General features: G+C 46.0%; 1 protein-coding gene across 2 annotated transcripts in view; it reads right to left on the reverse strand.

The window, feature by feature from the left end:
* Positions 1-2524: 2524 nt before the first annotated feature.
* Positions 2525-18584, reverse strand: part of LOC117225809 (uncharacterized) — a 692652-nt gene continuing 676592 nt past the window's right edge. For both annotated transcript variants that reach the window (XM_033479585.2, XM_076526300.1), the window contains one exon: positions 2525-16982. In XM_033479585.2, coding sequence (XP_033335476.1) covers positions 16891-16982 — 92 coding nt within the window. In that variant the 3' untranslated portion in view covers positions 2525-16890. The remainder of the gene's footprint in view (positions 16983-18584) is intronic.

The following is an 18584-nucleotide window of genomic DNA, read 5'->3' on the forward strand; positions in this document are numbered from 1 at the left end:
ATTATATTAGAAATTTTTGAAAATTTCGAAAATTTAGTCATTTCTGTTTTACCTTGACAAATATAGTAGCCAGGGGATTGTTGAGATTCATCCGATGAAAGTGAGACTAGGCACAACCTAAGTTAGTTCTACAGCCATTAAATCGAGAACAATTTTGAAATTTCGAAAATAATTTTGACTTTGATGGAGTCTCCTAAAGCGGTCCGATTTACGTCGTGTTTGGACTCGTTTTAACCGGAAAGATCTCAGCTATCCACTGCTACTGCAATTTTAAATCGAGAACAATTTTGAAATTCCGAAAATAATTATGACTTTGATCGAGTCTCTAAAACTGGTCTAATTTACGTCGTGTTTGTACTCATTTTAACCGGAAAGATCTCAACTATCCACTGTTACAGCAACTTTAAATCGAAACAATGTTGAAATTTCGAAATATCACAGAATCTAAAGTCGGGTAACATTCATAACGAAAAGTTAATAAAAAGAGCGCCCTCGACAATGCATCCGTAGATCATCGAAATCGTTACGGAGGGCAAGCTCCAGAATAATTACCTCGAATAACTGAACAAAGCAGTTGCCTAATTCCCAGAATAGAGAGAATTCGAAAAGTACCGGGAAAGCGATTCGGCGGAGTCCTGAAGGCCGCGCTACGAAAGTATCTCTGTCGTTGTCGTATCGTTATCTCCTAGCGGGGAATATTATGTTCACAGAAAACAGAGTGAGCGCCGGGTGAAGAGGCGGGCAGAGGGGCGCCATCCGAGACGGTTGTCGGCTAAGTTTCCGGAAGTTCGGGGCTTACGAGGAACAGCGTCGTCGTAAGAGATCCCGGCCGCGAACAATCCAGCGAGATACGCTGCGTGCGAGCTAGAGCAACCGGTAGGCAAATGGGACGACTCGGTTAGCGGTAATCCCGGGCAAAATGCTTGCGTTAATCCGCGTCTCATCGACCTCCAAATATCCCCAGGTAGCTATCCCGCAGTTAGCCGACCGCCTCACCGCCTTCGACTCGATTTCTTCTTCTACGCGGTTGTCTTTTATTTTTCAAACGATCACTTGCCTCCCCATTGGCTGCCACTGGGATCGTCCTTTGAATTTTCGGGGCATGCGCCCTTTATTCTCCTGCCCTACACTTCTGTTTGATCGACTCACTTTGATCGACCCTTTTTTGATCGACTCACCCGGATCCGGGACAGTATACGGGGTGTCCCAAAATTATGCTACTTCGATTCGCAAGCTAATTTCAAGTAACTTTTTCCTTTGCGGAAACGTTCTACGAGGCTTCGTTTACGAGTTATTAACGAAAAACACTGACCAATGAGAGGTCACAGGCGACTGGTGCCCCGCCCCCGCTACCACTGCCGCTGCACCAGGCGCCCCATTCTCGTGACCACTGTCGCTGCGTCAGACGCCCCGCACTCGCCACCACTGTCGCTGCGTCAGACACTCCGCCCTCACGACGCGGTATTGGCCGCGAGGCGGAGCCCCGGCCGCACTCGTTCACCGATTGGTCCGCGTTTTTCGTTTATAACTTGTCAACGAAGCCGCGGATTGCACTTTCGCTAAGGAAGAAGTTGCTTCAAATTACCTAAGGAATTGCTTCCATCCTAAGGCATATCAAACTCAGGAACCCATCGTTTCCCGGAGGTAACATAATTTTGGACACCGTGTATGCGAATAAAAACGCATATGCTAATGCCGCGAATCGAGGAACCGGTCGCGAAACTTCCTCCGCAAACGAATCCCTGGGATTCCGACTAGAGCTTTAAGAACTTAGGCGACTCGGAACTCTATGCTGCCCCCATGTCTCTAGGGAATGACATAGAAGTGGACTATATTCTCGAACGGTTTGGGCAATGGACACTCTAAGGTACAGGCCTGAGCAAAATAAGAGCACGTGTGTGCTATCTTCGCTATCTTGAAGTTTCTTTCCACCACTTGGAGTTACTGTGAAGGTAACACTTAACGTTGTAACCAAATCGTAAATCTGTCTGCAAAATGAAAGCTTTGTTAAACCTTACGTCTAGGGGAAGGATTAGGTTTGACTTAGGTCTTGACTTTGTTCAGAAGGCTCAAGATCTTATTAGTTCGTGGCTAAACGCATCTGAAAAATCAGAAATACAAATTTTAGGCTGTTATACTGTTCTTAAAATTTTGAAAACTATGGAAACATTCCAAGGCTAACGCGAGGGTGGTATATATATATATATTTTTTCTAATTTATATTATATTATATATATTAATATATATTATATATATTATATATATAATATAATACATATTAAAATATATAAATAAATATATAAATTTATATATATTTATATATTTATATTATATATAAATATATAAAATTAAAAAAGTATATATATAATTAAATTAAATTAAATTGAAAGAAATCAAATCAAATTATATTAAATTAAGTTAAATTAAATTAAATTTTTGGAAAGTGTTTTGAGAAGATCCACGGATACTCGTCGTGCGTAGTCCGGCATGGTCGAGGGTTGTTAAAGAAAGGACGCACGCCGTGAACGTTATAACACTGATAATATTCATTTATTGAAAATTAAAATAACAAAGTGTCGGAGAAGTTTGTATGCTTTGTCAGTATAAAATATTGCCTCCTTCGTGTCCAGGTATCCTGTCTCCTCGGACTTTGTCCAGTATAGTTAGCAATCTCGCTCGCTCATCTGCCTTTCTGCCCTATCTATCTCTCCGGCCACACTCACGCATATACGTACACGCAAGCAAGCACGCACGCACACAGCACACACACGCGCACACATACGCACAAGCGCGCGCGCGCGCGGACGCGCACGCAGGACTCACGCTCGGCCACGTATTGCTCGTAAAACGTACCCCCGCCGCGAAAAAGTATTCTCGTCGTCGTTGCTCGATGATCGGTCGCCGGCGTGTTCCGTCGCGCGGAGGGACACACGTCGGGCCGCGATGATTCGATAAAAAGGTTCGATTGCTCGTCGAGGGATGATTGTCCCTTGATTGAAAACGTCCCCGGCTCGATGGAGCGTGCCAGCGCGGAGAGAAGAGCTCGAGGAGCCCCCATATGCCGGTCGGTTTTCTAATCTTTCAGCGGAGGCCGCGCCACGCGGGAGGGTTGCCGGGAGCCGTTCAGCCCTCGCGCGGGTTCCCCATCGAATAGAACCGGTGGGGGAAGGGAAGGTCAAGATATTTTCTCGAACGAGGAAAGACCGCCGCCCCTCCCTGCGTCGCCCGAACTAGCGTCGGCCAGCTCGTTACAGTGTCGGTAAATCTGTGGAATCGCCAACCCCCAAACCGCCCCGTTCGGATTAACCGTCGCGCAATTAGCTTCCTCCGCATTAGGCCGCGAATCGTTCGCCGTCTCCGCGGTGATTTCGCAGTGCGGAGCGGGTAAACCGCAGCGGCCGAATGTCTGGGAAAGCCCGCGGCCCTCTCGAGGGGCCTCGCTTTTACGGCCGGCCGCGAAGAAGATTCAAGAATGAGCGCGTAATCCTCGCGCGAGAATAATAAACTGCGGTGGAGCACCCGCGCCGACGCGCAAGTAATCCGATAATCCCATTAGACGGGTTTCCATAAAATCGTTAACCGCCTTCCGGGTCGCGTAAACGCAGCCCGCCGCCCCCCGCCTTCCCGAGCCCCTCTCACGGATTCACCGAACGCCCCGTCGTCTTTCTCCTCGTCGTTTGTGACCGCTTTTGGATTAACCTTTTCGATACCGTGGCTCTGCCTGAATGCTCTGTCTGCATCCTACTGGTAGTCTTCACGAACGCCAGACGCCACTGGTGATTCACCAATATTACCCAGCGACGGCGCTAGTGACCCATCGGCAGGACTCGGCAAGCGACAGTCGCTGGGTAACTGAGGACGCTGCTGGTGACTCATAGGTAGCACTCGGCGAATGTCTGGCGCTCGATGACTCGCCGGCGGTGCCTAGCGAGCGCCTGACTGCTGGTGACTCATCGTGAGTACCCAGCAAGCGTCAATTGTCGAGTGCCGCTGGTGACTCATAGGTAGTGCTCGGCGAGCGTTTGACATTCGGTGACTCACCGGTAGTACCCAGTACCTGGCGTCCAGTCACTATAACTACCGTTTGTAGCGGAAGGATCAACTTGCAGTCTCTGGTATTGCGAGAAACGATTTAATAATCATTTTGGCGGTTCTAAATGATGCTTTAGGTCTCGTCCCTTCTTTCAGGAGTTGTTAATCATGTTAGGGAAATTGTCGATGCTTTAAAAATAGAACTCCGTTTATGTGATATATAGGGCATGTCTGAGTTAATTTAAAAACTAAAGTTAAAACTAAGTTTTTATAATTTTATCTATGTGTTACCTTTTTTAACGCTTGACTGACGGTTCTGCTTGACAAAAATGAAACTAAGTGTGCTTAGGTCCATTTATTTCCTAATAATATAATATAATATCATATAATAAGTGAACATAAAAATTTATTATTCGAGTCAAAGTGAACAATCCGAGAGCTCCTATTATGCGAACGTTCCAGTAAAACGAACTGTTAGCCCCCGCCCCCCCGAACGAGCTTACGCAAACAGAGTTCTACTTCTAACGAAAGTTCCCGAGTTTCGTATAATTTTCAAAGAATCCTTTTAACGAGTAGATCTTATATCCTTTTAAAAACGCGATAAACTCTTTGCGTTAAGGAAACAAGCTCCGGACAAAACGAGGAAGCCCGCACTTCATAATAGACGCGTCTCAAACTGAAGCGACTTCGCAACTCTTCTGAAACGGCGCACAAGTTCCGCTAAAAGGCTTTTAATGAACATTTTCTTCAGTTAAAACGGTTTACCCGCGCAACTTCAGCGCGATGTAAATTCGCGAACAAAAGCAACCGCGCATCGGTCTCGATCTGATATTCGACTAACCAACTGGACCAATGAAATTGAACAACGACACGTGGCGATCCCATTTTTTTTTTTAAACAATTAACCAAAATTCACAACCTCGTAGAATTAGCGATATTGTATCAATATAATATCAGACTACGTTTGAATATGTTGCAGAAACTGAAAAATTCTGATGTAACCATAAACTCAAGCATTATTTTTTTTATTTATCTTTTTGTCAAAATCAATAATGTCGCATCAAAAATTGTATTTCGATCAGCTGTTTGGAAGCAGGGACCATTGCTGGCGCCTTTTGCTAAATACAGTCGCTCACTAAAGTGTTCGCACATCTTCTAAAGCGTAATAATTTTTTTAAAACTCAACTAAATGGTATGAACTTTTTTTTAGATGATAGGGGGACTAGTCTACTGAACGATGACTGAAATGCATTTTTCAAATTTTGCTATTGGATGACAAAAAAGATAAAAGACTCTCGTTTCTCAACTTTTTTATCTGAGCCTATAACAAAAATTTAAAAGATACTTCGCAGTTTTTAAAAAAATTAAAAAGATTTTCTTCTAGACACTTTCTGGACAAAATTGTGACAAAACTGCTATTTTTTTGTCTCATTCCAAGTAACGTCAAAATTTGAAAAAAAGCATTTTGATCATCGTATAGTCTCGCTATCATCTAAAAAAATTCAAGTCACTTGATCCGGTTTGAAAAAAGTTATTGCATTTTAAAAGGTGTACGAAGACTTTTGTGGGCCACTGTACTTGGTCACACCAAAATTCCCAACTTCGTACGATTTTTATAAAAATTTGTATCGAACCAATAATTATCCCACAACCGAGAAATCAATTACAAGAAAATTCCGCGCGCGCGCGCAGAAAATCGCGGGGACGTCGTTGCGATGCACGCGGTGTCCGCGAGTTTGTGCAAGCAATTTTCTGTTTCTCATTATCGACTGCATTAGCGGAATATTCGCGTGTGATATTAGGACCCAATGTAAATTAACTGGATTAAATGCGTAGGCCGATTGCATCAATCTCATTAAGCGGAGCGCATAATGTTTGACGAGCGGCAGGCAGGCAGCCAGGCAGGCAGGTCGGGCCGGGCCGGGCGGGCCGGCGCGCGAGCGCAGGCGGTCAGTCAGTAACGATGTTTGGGGATGCTCCGATAATTATCAAATCCCTGCGCGTTGTTTGCGCCGGGCAAACCGAAAATAATAGAACGCCGGCCCGTCGCGTCGGCAGGCTTTTCCCCTCCACTCGGCCGAGCCTACCCGGTCGGTTCTTTCCGGCGGCGGTCGCGTCGCGTCACGTCGTCCGCGAGGTCTCCGCGTTTGCCCGATTTTTCCCGTCCGGAGGCGCGCGAACACGAGCGAACGGTGAACGGCGGAGCTTCGATCCGGCGCGCGCCGCAACCGCTCGGTTCTTTGACTTGGAATCGCCCGGATATTTGACCGTCCCGCGTCCGGCTTCTGTTTGACTTTCGGTATGATAACCGTAGTTCAAACAGATTCAAAGAACAGTAGCAGACACCACCCGGACCGTGCCGGTCGGTTCCGGGTCTGTTTAAACGGGGCGAGTTCGGGGGGGTCCGGAATCGGATCACGCCGAAAAACGGCGACCCCATGGTTCCCCATGGTTTAATCTAGCTCCCTCTGCGCTTCGGCCTCCGTCCCTCCACGCGCCGCGCAAACACGCTCGACGCGAACACATCGATGTTCTCTGTTTTCCGCTCGGCTCCGCTCCGAGAGCTCGGGGCTCGAGGCTGTTCGCAAGAAGCGCGCGACAGACAAACGATGATCACGATCACGAAACAAAGTGAACAAGGGAACGGTCAATGGGTGGGTGGGTGGGTGGGTGGTGGGGATAAAGGACGAAGGGTGGGGGGAGCGGTAATGGTGAAGGGGTTCGGGATAGGCTCGCGATTCGACCGCGGGGCATCTGATTGCTGTCACAATGAGCTTAATAACCCCTATGAAGCTAGAGAATTTCTTAAACGCTAAAGTGTCGCCTTAAGGTTAAACGCTAAATACGCAGCATTCTCTTAGGTACAGTACGGCATTCTAAGGTGCTAATCGTTTAAAAGTCCTAACCACTAAGTGTCCTACTCGTCCGGCGTGGAAACCAAACGGAAAAATGAGAAACGGCTCTCGTTGCCGGGCCCCGTTCGGTGTCCCGGGCCCCGCGACACGCGCGCCACCCCGCTCGCCGAGAAGCCCAACAAAACTCGGTAACGAGCCCCTCTCAGACGAGGACCCTGAAAAGGAGCGTGTCCCGCTCGGTGAAATCAACGCCGGCGAGGAAGGAGCGTTTCCCGCGCACCGATGCCCCGCCCCTTTTCGATGTTCCCTAACCAATACGACCGCCTTCTTGCTCCGGGAAAATTATGGTTGGAGAATTCTACAGGTCAGAGAAGCCTTTCAGGCTCTAGGGACGTTGTACAGTCGCCGATCGATAAGCGAGAGCCTTTCAAGTACCGTGGGAACGCCCCTCGCGCCGACGCCCCGCCCACTTTCGATATTCTCCTCCGATTCGATCGCCTTCTTGCTCCGGGAAAATTATGGTTAGTGAATTCTACGGGTCGGAGAAGCCTTTCAGACTCTAGGGACGTTGTACAGTGGCCGATCGATAAGCGAGAGCCTTTCAAGTACCGTGGGAACGCCCCTCGCGCCGTCGCCCCGCCCACTTTCGATATTCTTTTCTGGATTCGATCGCCTTCTTGCCCGCGAAAAATTATGAGAATTCTACGAATTTCGATTTTGCGCTCTAGGGACGTTGTACAGTGGCTGATCGGCAAGCACGAGCTCAGCAAGTGTCCGTGAGAACGCCCCTAGCTGACAATCATTTGAAGATAATAATTGCGTTTTTTAAAATTGTGATCTATGTTTTCCAGTCGAAAGAAAAGTAATGGAACGCAGATCGGTAAACAGATTGTCCCGTGGGCGGCGTTTCGTCTTCTCTGAGCGCAAGAAGCCACGCCCACTTGGACTAATCTACGTACAGAAAATAGGATGCCTTGTATTTTAATTTATCATCTTCTCTGCTATAGCGAAGAGTTAGAAGATAAATCCGTTCATAAATTAGTCCTCCGTGACCTCGTGAAGCTCAAGGGCAACGAAGCCACGCCCACTTTGCACAGAAAAAAGCAAGATAAATCACGGTACCTACGCAAGATTGGATTTCCTTCTTGGATCTCATTGATCTCCACAGAACCATGCGACAACGCGTGTTCCCATTTGGGGCCTTCAAGTCCCAAACTCGAGTGCTTATCGAGCAGTTACTGTCTCCGAAAGAACAATCGACGATCTGCTGATTGTTCGAAAGCGATCAAAGGGCCGGACTCTAAGGGATCGATTTTTCTAGGAATAGGAGGCGTGGCCGGGGATACCACGAGGTGGGTGAGGCCTCCGTGTCGCTCCTCCCTCGCCGGCGACACAAAATGAACATGAAGGAAAGCGTAACGGCGTAAAAACTACGTTCACCGCGATTGGAAAAGTGGTAAAATAGCGATCTGCCTCTTTCACGTTTCGCTCCTCTATCCTCCTACGCTTCTTGCTCGGTTAGTTTTCGTTTGTTTCATTTAGCATTTGTTTGTTCGTCGTTTGTCCTCCTCTGTTACGTAGTCTTCTGTCGTGGCTCCGCTGCTCCACCCCCTCCGTCTCGCTCTCATCACTCGTTACGGGTTAATTATTACAAAGATGCTTGTACAATAATATAATATAGACTCTGTATTAGTTACAATAATATCGTAGCGTTCTACCCTCGCGATCGATCGGTCCGTATCCCATTTCGTTTCCCGGTTCCAGTCGCCGCGAAAATCATAGTAGAACGTCACCCTCTCTCTCTCTCTCTCTCTTTCTTTCTGTCACCCTTTCTCTCTCGCTTTCATTCTCTCCATGCTCTCTCACTCGCGCGCTACAAGGTCCGCGACCACCTTCTGTACAGAAACTTCTCGTCGGACGCAACATCTTTCTTCGCGTACATATGATTTTTGAGCAGTTGCGTCCGGTTTATTGCTTATTGCTTACGTTTACGCTCACGTTGCACGCCCCCGGCGAACGGGACCGCCCACACGACGCGGCGGCCGAGAACTCCACCCACCGCAGCACGTTCGGTGCTCGCGACAACGCTGTCGCGAACCCGAGACCTTCTCTTCGATCAAGGCTGATTAGTCACCTTCAATTTCAATCAAACTTTTGGGCTTGCGACGATGCTTCTAAATCATATGTCCAAAGAAGTCTAACCTAGTTTAGACAAAAGTTTATGCGGAGTGTCTCGGAAAGCGGTAAGCCTTGAGAAAGGTGATTGCTGAGGTCATTTGAAGAAACTTTTTCCTCAGCGAAAATGTCGAGAAAGGCTTCGTTAACGAGATATTAACGAAAAACGCGGACCAATCGGAGCGCAACCGCGGCCGCGTCAAGCCAGCTGTACTCGCGTCATCATTGGTCCGCGTTTTTCTTTAATAACTTGGCAACGAAGCCTCGTAGAACGTTTGCGTAAAGAGAAAAGTTACTTGAAATTGGCTCGCGGATTGATCTTTTTGCAGAGATCAGAATAATAAAATAGAAAATGAATTTTGTTGCGACGCAAAGTAAATGTCCGTTTAGGGATATGGTTACTAGACCGCCGACTTCACGCATTGATAGGAAAATTGAGTAGATGAAATATAAAATAATAGGAGAACTGAAAAAATTTATAACTGTATTACGCAATAAAACTATCAATCTATCAAGTTATTAAAAAAGAACGAACTTAGTTTCTAGTTTTGGCAATGAACGCAGTCAATTTTTTTCGCATGAAAGTCCACAGTCCAGTAATTACACCGACGACCACCTAATTACAACAAAGAAATCTGTCTAATGTTTAAGTTAAGCAACTGCCGTTGCAGAATAATTTTTATGAAGCTTTCAATAAAAAGCGTTCGACTTTCCGGTATAGAAAATGTTTGGTAGCTGAACGGTCGTTCGCGTTGCTGTCGAGATTCGTCGAGATCGTACGGGACAGATCGAAAGCAGCGCTAAATCTTTCGCAAGCTCGTCGGATCCGGGGCACGGGGTCCGCCGAATAAATCACGCACGTGGCGCCCCCTCTCCCCGGGGATTTCATTTTCATCCGCGGGACAGCCGTGCTCGGCTACCGACTATTTAATAAAATATGCCCGCGACTCCCTTCTTCTCTCTTGGTCCGATAGGAGTCGAACAAGTGGTCAATTTGTCTCTCGCTTCTCGAGCTCCCGGCCAGCGACTGCCTACCGCCGCCGATAAGCCTTGAATAATTGCTCGCATGACCGTCCCTTTTCACCCTCCCCCCCTCTCTACCTCCCTCTCGCTCCTTTCGACGAGGAAGAATCGGAGCGACGTCATCCGGACATTTCACGGGAACGCGTTTCTTTCGAGGGGAACGTCCGACTCGGTGCTAACGGAGGACCAATCGCAGTCGCGATCTTGCTAAATTATTACCATCGATTCCGATTAACAAATTTCATTGATTCTTTTACTAGTTAAATGCTAATAAAATAGAAAAGTTACAGGCAAATGATGGATTTTATTCGAGACGTTTGTTGGTACTGGAAGGCAATTTTTCAAGGTATTGTTGATGTTCAGATCAATGCTGAAATTTATTGAAGGTGTTTGACGATGTTTGAAGGCTATACGGAGTGTCCCATAATTTTCTTAACACCCGGAAGCGATTCCTGAGGTCATTTCAAGTAACTTTCTCCTTTACGAAAATGTTCTACGAGGCTTCGTTTACGAGTTATTAACGAAAATACATTGACCAATGAGAGGCGAGCTTTGGCTGACGCTAGGCGACCGCGCCAACGAGCGATCGAAGCCTATTTCCGCTGATTGACTCGGCCGCCTAGCGCTAGGCGAGCTCGCCTCTCATTGGTCAGTGTTTTTCATTGATATCTCGTAAACGAAGCCGCGGATTGAATTTTCGCTAAGGAAAAAGTTACTTCGAATGACCTTAGGAATCTCCCATTTCCCGGAAGTAACATAATTTTTGGTCACCCTGGATATATCAAGAACTTATTAATATTGAGCTTCTAGCAAAAATCATGCGGTTACTTTTTCTAGATAAATGCTGCAAACTAATAATATGCAAGACGATAGATAGATGTTGGATTTTGTTAATGAAGTTTGATGATGTTTGGAGACAATTTTTGCAATAATTTTTAACATCGAGATCTTACAAAAATTGTCTGATTCATTTTACCAGATAAAAATTGAAACAGAAAAATTGACCGAGGAATGACAGGTAACTACTGAATTTTATTGGAGAAGTATGATGACGTTTGAAGAAGTCTGCTCCTTGTCACAATTTTTAAGGAAATTATTAACATTGATTCCATTAAAAATAATTCACCAAATAAATGATGCAGAAAAATGGACAGAGAAATGATAGTCGATATTGGATTCTATGGGGTAAGTTTGACGGTGTTTCTCCGAGTAAATGTGTTACAGAAAATTCCGTTTTATAAAAATTTTAAGGTTTCATTTACCTGTTACAGGGACGCTATAATAGAAAATCAGTCTCTGAAAATAATACAAAAATTTTTTGAAAGCAATGGATTATTTTTTTTTTTAAACAACCCAGGGTCCCTTCAGTAGTAACTCGATGGAAATATCTTCTCGCTTAACAGAATATTTTCCGACTTCCCGTGTACAACTGCAAAAGGGAAAAACCGTTTCCTGGCATTTCCGTGGCGCGGCGCTGACAGTTTATTTCCAGCGAACCCGCCCGTAACATTATTACCATTTATGAACCGACAAATCCAGCTATCTTTGCGACACGTTCAGCTTCCGTTACTAGGTCAGATTGACAAGAGGAAAATTGAATTGGGGAAAATGAGGGACGGATGCCCGCGGGATCCGGATGCGGTTTGATATTAGCGACTTAAAATACGATCGAGAGCGACAACGTTGATTTCCTGCCGGTGCGTCACACTTCTGACGTTATTTCGATGAAAAAAAAAACCGCCGAATAAAATAATCAAGACTCGTCAGCCGTCGGACGCGACGAAAAAACCGGCGGCACGGAGAAAAGGGAAGCATGATTGGCGTTGCTGTATACCCGCTGCAAATATCAATTACGTACGTCGCTGTTCGGATCGTTACCGAGCTCATCAAACTAAATTATCTGTGATTCGATGCGAGATAAAACAGAAACCAGAAACAAACTCCTTTAATATAATATGCTCCCGTATAATTAAGCCGACAATTTCTGGCCAACGCCGAAATTGGATTCCGCTCCGTTCCATCGATACTACCGGCAAATACTATTGATCCGCCACGCTAACAAAAACGCCTCTAAATGATTCACAATCCTGCTTCCCGTCGCAGCCGAATTTTCGCAGCTTGAAATCGATACTGTTTCGGCTGCTTTCGAAACAGGTACGCGTGTTTAGCCGGCAACGTATTTTCGGGGAGAACGTTCGAAAAGTTTCAAGGAAACTGTAAAAAGTGTCGCAAACAACGGACCATTTTATACGAAAGCGTCAACAATTGCTAACAAGGGGATATCGAGTTTAGGTGCAACCTCTTGCTACCTTCGCGTGTAGAATAATATTTAACGAATAAAAGGCAACGGTATCTCTCGGCGTCAAGCTGTGAGCGCGCGGCCCGTCGCTGAGCCCCTCTATCCAATTTCAAAACAAACCGCGACCGTTCAGACCTTCCCGATGATCCGGCGATACAATGTTCGTTCGAAATTTTCAATCTAACGTTGCGAAATAAATTCACTATTTCAGAAAATAGATTGAAGAAATTTGCCAAAATAATTTCTGCGCGTAAAGAATGCTGGTCGCCTCGATTTGTCAAATGTTCATTAAAGTGTTTTTTCGACTTGGCGACATTCTAGCTGGCGTCGAGACTGTACTATACTGCACTATACCTGTACTATACCGTAAACATTACTACTGTACTATAACCTTAAATCTTGAACTAACGCAACTACGATTTTGGTGGCAGAATATGAATTCCCAAAATTAAAAGAGAATTATATATTATATGCTATATACTGTTAAACAAGAAATGAAAATTGTCTCTTTCTGTTAGAGGAATTATTAAATAAAAACTATTGAAGAATAATAATAATTGCAGACATATACAAGAAATGAAAATTGTCTCTTCTTGCTAGAGAAATTATTAAAGTATTGAAGAATAAAAATAATTGCAGATATACAAGAAATAAAAATATTCTCTACAAATTAGAAGAATTATTAAATAAGTATTATTGAAGAATAAAAACGATCTATACCTTAAATCTTACTACTGTACTATAACCTTAAACCTTGAAATAACGCTCCAATGATCTTGGTCGCAGAATATCAATTCCCAAAATTAACAGATAAACGAGATAAACAAGAAACGAAAATCGTCTATTTCTATTATAGGAATTATTAAAAATGAAAATTGTCTCTTCTTACCTTTACAAATTAGAAGAATTATTAAATAAATATTATCGAAGAATAAAATAACCTACAGAAACCCTGCTAAAAAATAAAAATAATTGCATATACATACAATAAATACAAAACTGACTCTTCCGACTAAAGAATATACCGAGAACACAAAGAGTCTGGTCAGTATAAAAATGAAAAAGATCGATCGCGAAACAGTCAACGTCGCGAGAGCCACGAAAATATGATTAACCCAACAACCGTAAATAGAAAACAATAGTAAACAAGCCACACCGCTGTAAACAGAGCTAGGACATAAAACTAAAGAGCAGAAAATAGCGATTTGAGATTTTGGCGGGAAGTTTCCTCCAAGTGTAGAAGCAATATCCATTACCGGAACGCGTTCAAACCGTGCTGAGACGGCTCGTGATTGGCCGGAGCCCGATACCGTTTCTCGGCACGCCCCCTGGGAAGACTCCGCGCGAATAATTCCGATATGGGAGCGGATTGTATCGCTTGGCGGACCGTTGCCGACACAGTTTCGTCGATTCAATTTCGCCGTGGACGACCGGCCGCCTCGGCGAGAACGGACCGGTCCGGATCGGACCTTGTTCCACTCGGCAAAGGGTTTTCCATGTATTTTTAATAAATCCGCGGGCATCGATCGTCCGGTCGGCCGGCCCTCGAAAGCGGCGCGGACGCAACGCGCGCAGAGCGCCGGTTCTTTTCACCGTGACGATAGAAAAATAACGCAGACAACCGGAAGCTTTGAAACGGCCTTCCTTTTTTCGTCTTTCTCCTTTTATTAACTCGCTCTTCTACCCCGCCTCCCTCCCGCCCCGCTCGCTCTTTTCTTTTTTGTTCTCCCTCTTTGGCCGGTGTTCGCGGGCCCCGCCACTCGGTTATTAATACAGCCGCCGGCTATTACAGCTATTATATAATAGCGACGGCGCACCGGCTACTAAACCCTTTGTAGCTGTTACATAACAGCTACAGCGCAATCTGCCCATAATACCGGACGGCTAATATTTCGAGCGGTAACCGAATCCCGCCGCGGGCGAGCCCGATTGTCCGCAAAATCTGCCGCCGATTCTACTTCGAACTGATTTCTTATTTTTTTCTATCGGGCCTCCTCTATTTTTTTCGGTTACGCCGGTGGTGATATTTCGACAGACCGAGCATTTAAATCCGAGATCGAATGTTTACGAAGAACGTCCCGGTTGACCCGAATTTGAATGCGGTAGCTCAGTGATTCAGAATATTATTTTTAATATTGCATTGCATTTGGGCGAGACGAGTATCTCTGAAGATGAATATTAATTCTCAGAAAATTATTTGGTCCACCGAAAGCGTCTCGCGAAATTATTAAATAAGAATAAAACGTCTAGGATCTGGTAGCGACTGTAGCAAATAATTCAAAACCGATAGTTTTTCACCACCGATAGTTCGAATAAAATAAAAATTAAAAGGTCGTTAATGCACTCCTCCGATATTTTTGCGTAATGACCTTGACGTAACCGCCGATATACGTGGTCCATTGGCGTAGAAATTATCTTCCAAGTCCGAACAAATATTTATACATACACCGACACGGTAGCCATCGTGTCGCAGATTCAATTTTATTTCACAAAAGGCAAAAAAAATCTCGCCTGTCTCAGCAAAAGCACGCTGATCTCGAAGCGTAATTCGAAACGCGTCGAAAGTCTCTCGAGAGACGAATTGCTTCTTGTGACACAACACAAACGTCTCGAACGTCCACCGAACAGCTAATGCAGACTTTAATCCAATTAACCAGTAGTATTATTTTGTATAATCAACCTCGATTAAGCAGCCCCGATTAAACACCTTCGGTAAAGTATCCCCGATTAATCGCCCAAACGCCTAATACTGCAGGAGCAGGTTATTTAAAGCGGACAGCCGAAAATTCGTAAATAATCACCATCGAAATCTTGGCTGAGTGAAACCGCTCCCCTCCCCCGGAAGCCGCCGACCGCGTGGGCCCCCCGAAAGACGGCAACCCGGATCGATGATCGCGTCGCTCGCCGCAACCTCTCGTCGCCTCAACCGAACTGCTGGTGGTGGGGGGAGTGAGTGTCCCGCGGTGGTCTCGCTCGCCGCGCGTAGAATCCGATCGATCGGTGCGCCGCGATCTCGTGATATGGGTCCGACCATAAAAACTCGCGCGGTTACTTCCTTCGTTAGCCTTGCCTGACTTTTTAATTAGCTAGTGCCTACGAGCTACGTCGGTAAAAAACCTACTGGCCGGGTGAGGCTCGTGCTCGGCGTTCGGTCGCCGGGTTTCCGGAGCGAACCGACACAGAAAAGGAATCGCTCTTGGAGAGAGCCTCGGAAGGCTCCCTTGGGAAGTCCCCTGGCGTGTTCCCTTGGCAGGCTTCCCTAGAAGGTTCCGTCGTACAGGCGCCTCTGCAGGACTCGCTTAAAGGAGGCTCCAAACGCTCGGATGCTCCTTCTCTCGCGGAGTCCCTTCGAGCGAGAGGGGCCAGCGTTTCGCTTCTTTGTCGCATCAAGTCGTGCCAATTCTACCGAGTGCACCGGTCGAGGTTATTTTCCTCCTGGGTCACCCGAAGGGGAGCTGGAGTCCTGAACCGGTGATATCAGGCTGTCACTCCACGTGGCCCACAGGGCCCCTCCACTGGCCCGTAGCTCCACTATCTCCTCCCTGAGCCAGTGGCTCGGCTCTCCCCTCCACGGCCCCGTAGCTCCACTCTCCCCTCCGCGAGCCGATGGCTTCTCTCTCCCCACTCTGGGTCACGTGGCTTCTAGTAGACTGCGCCGCATCATCGCTGTTGCTAGGCGACTCTGGAGGACTCGCTCAGAAGTGGCTCCGGATGCCAAGACCCTCTGGACCCCCTTGCCCTTTCTCTCATGAAATCACTTCGTATGAGAGAAATCAGCGTTTCGCTTTTTTGCCGCGTCAAATCGTGCCAATTGTACCCGCTGTACTTATCAAGGTGTGGCCCCAGCCAAAGGAGAGCCAGTGTCTCAGACCTAAATCAGTGATGCCAGGCAGTCCGCTAGACCCCGCGTCACCCACAGAGCCTCTCCGCGTGCCCGTCGCTCCACTCTCCCCACTACTGGTCACGTGGGTTCCAGCGAACTGCCTGGCAACACTATCCCCAACTGCCAAGGTTACAGCACCATGCGCACCGAATGTACGCGGTTCTCTCGACTCGCTTGCTGAATATGCTTCCCGGCGGTTACGCGAGCACGAACCTCCCCCGACGAATCGGAGAGGCTAGCTGGAGCTACGGACGCGAGCCGAAGATCGATTCCTCCGGACCATATCTTCCCGATCGACCATCTCCTCTTCGTCGTCCTGCTCCCCTCGCTCCTCGCCCGTACTCGCTCCTTGCCGTTCGCCCGGACGCTCGACCGATCTTGTTCGGTGATTCGCGACGAAGGCTTTTGTGTATGTATATATATAATATTTATATATATATATATATATATATATATATATATATATATATATATATACTTTGTTGTTTGTTTATTATACACGTGTGCCATCTCCCGTTTCTCGTTCTCGTCACCCCGCACCGATGTGTCCGGCAGTGTCACGCAGATTATACAAAGACGTCGCAGCGTTAACGGTCGTCAGATCGTCGCACGTTCGATTAGAATCACCTGTATACCGCGACGACCGCCGTCAGGCCGACGATCAGGAGGTACGTCGATCGGGCGACGAAGCCCCTGTTCTCCTCCATGCACTGGCCTGTAAACAGAAAGAAGACGAGGTCAGAGCTTCTGTAGGACAAGCTGCGTCAACGACGGTGCTGCGATCACCGTTCGCAGGAAAACAAGTTACGCGAGGAGTGGGGTAGATGATGCATGCGCCGGGAGTGCCGCGCAGCGGCGTCTGTTTGTGTTGTTGCGAAGTTAATGGTTAATGTGTGTACATGTGCCTGAGCGATTTGTTTGATCATCCAAAAGTGAGTGGCTTTGTTTAACAAAAATCCAATAGTTGCCACGATCAAACTTTTTCTCAGGGGTTTTGAATTTTTCGACTTTCCAGTGTACATTCAAATGAATTTTGTCGAGAAAAATCGAAAAATCGTAGTCCCGAATCTAGGAATGTAATTAAAATTTTTAATCGGTGTACACAAACCAAAATGGTTGCAGTATTTTCAAAATGTGAGTATCCAGAATTACAATTTTAATTATTTTAGAATTAGAATCTTAATTTATAGTGGTTCTAGTGTAACAGATATAGATAATTAATATTTTTTATTTTATGGATAATTTTTAAATATCGACTAAATTTACGAATTATGTTAATGAAGTTTTCGTCACCATGTAAATATTAATGCATTTATTATTGTTACCTAGCAACGATTATTTATATTTATAATAAAATAATAATAAAGTAAGCACTCCAATAATTGGAGTGAGCACGTATATATGAAACGGGAATAATTTATTTATTAGTTTGATAATTTCATATCAAAATATTTAAATTTAAAAATATCAAATACCTAAACAAATTATAAGTGTTGAGTGGAAATAGTACAATCATTTGTTCATTTATTCTATACTCCCACACTACGTTGGACGCGCATAATTTTTTAACCAATAAATTTAAGACTTAATTTAATCACATTCCTAGATCCAGGACTTCGATTTTTCGACTTTCCTCGGCAAAATCCATCGGAATGTATACCGTAAAGTCAAGAAAATCGAAACCCCCAAGGAAAAGTCTAACCATTGCCATCCCATAGACACGCTATGCCGCTGTGCGGGAACTCCCGCGCATGCGTCGCTTACTCTCACTCAGCGCGTAACTAATTTACCCGTACGCACTGGTTGCGTCGAGTGGTGCCAGCTTCAGCTGGAAGTGGGCAACACTTGCCAAGACGCTCCCCGCACCTTCACGAAGTTCCTCCTCCGTCATACTTCCCCCACTTCTTGCCAAACGGTGGCACCTTCCATCGCAGACCTGGCCGCCGCACGTCCAATAACTCCGCGCGGTTTTTCTCGGCTGATGTCGACCAGCGTTTCTTGTTACGCGACGTTTTCAATCTGTCGCGTGTTTGCCCGGTTCCGAAACGAACGACGATTTCACGGGGAACCGTAACTGCGGTCTCTCGGTCACGGATATTTTCGGGCATGTTTGCTCGCGTCGGAAAGTTCCGCGAAGTTATCGGACGAGTTGTCGTCGTGATCGTAGAACGCTGATCTTCGGACGAAATACGAACTTCCGTGTGTAGGTCGCCTTGGAACCGAGCGAGGTATTGGGCTGCGGATTTTCTGCGGTTACGACAGCGACGAATTTCAGACGCGGACGATGGAAAAAACGTCGGGAGAATTTAATATATCC

This window comes from Megalopta genalis, chromosome 14 (genome assembly GCF_051020955.1).
Source record: "Megalopta genalis isolate 19385.01 chromosome 14, iyMegGena1_principal, whole genome shotgun sequence".
Lineage (NCBI taxonomy): Eukaryota > Metazoa > Arthropoda > Insecta > Hymenoptera > Halictidae > Megalopta > Megalopta genalis.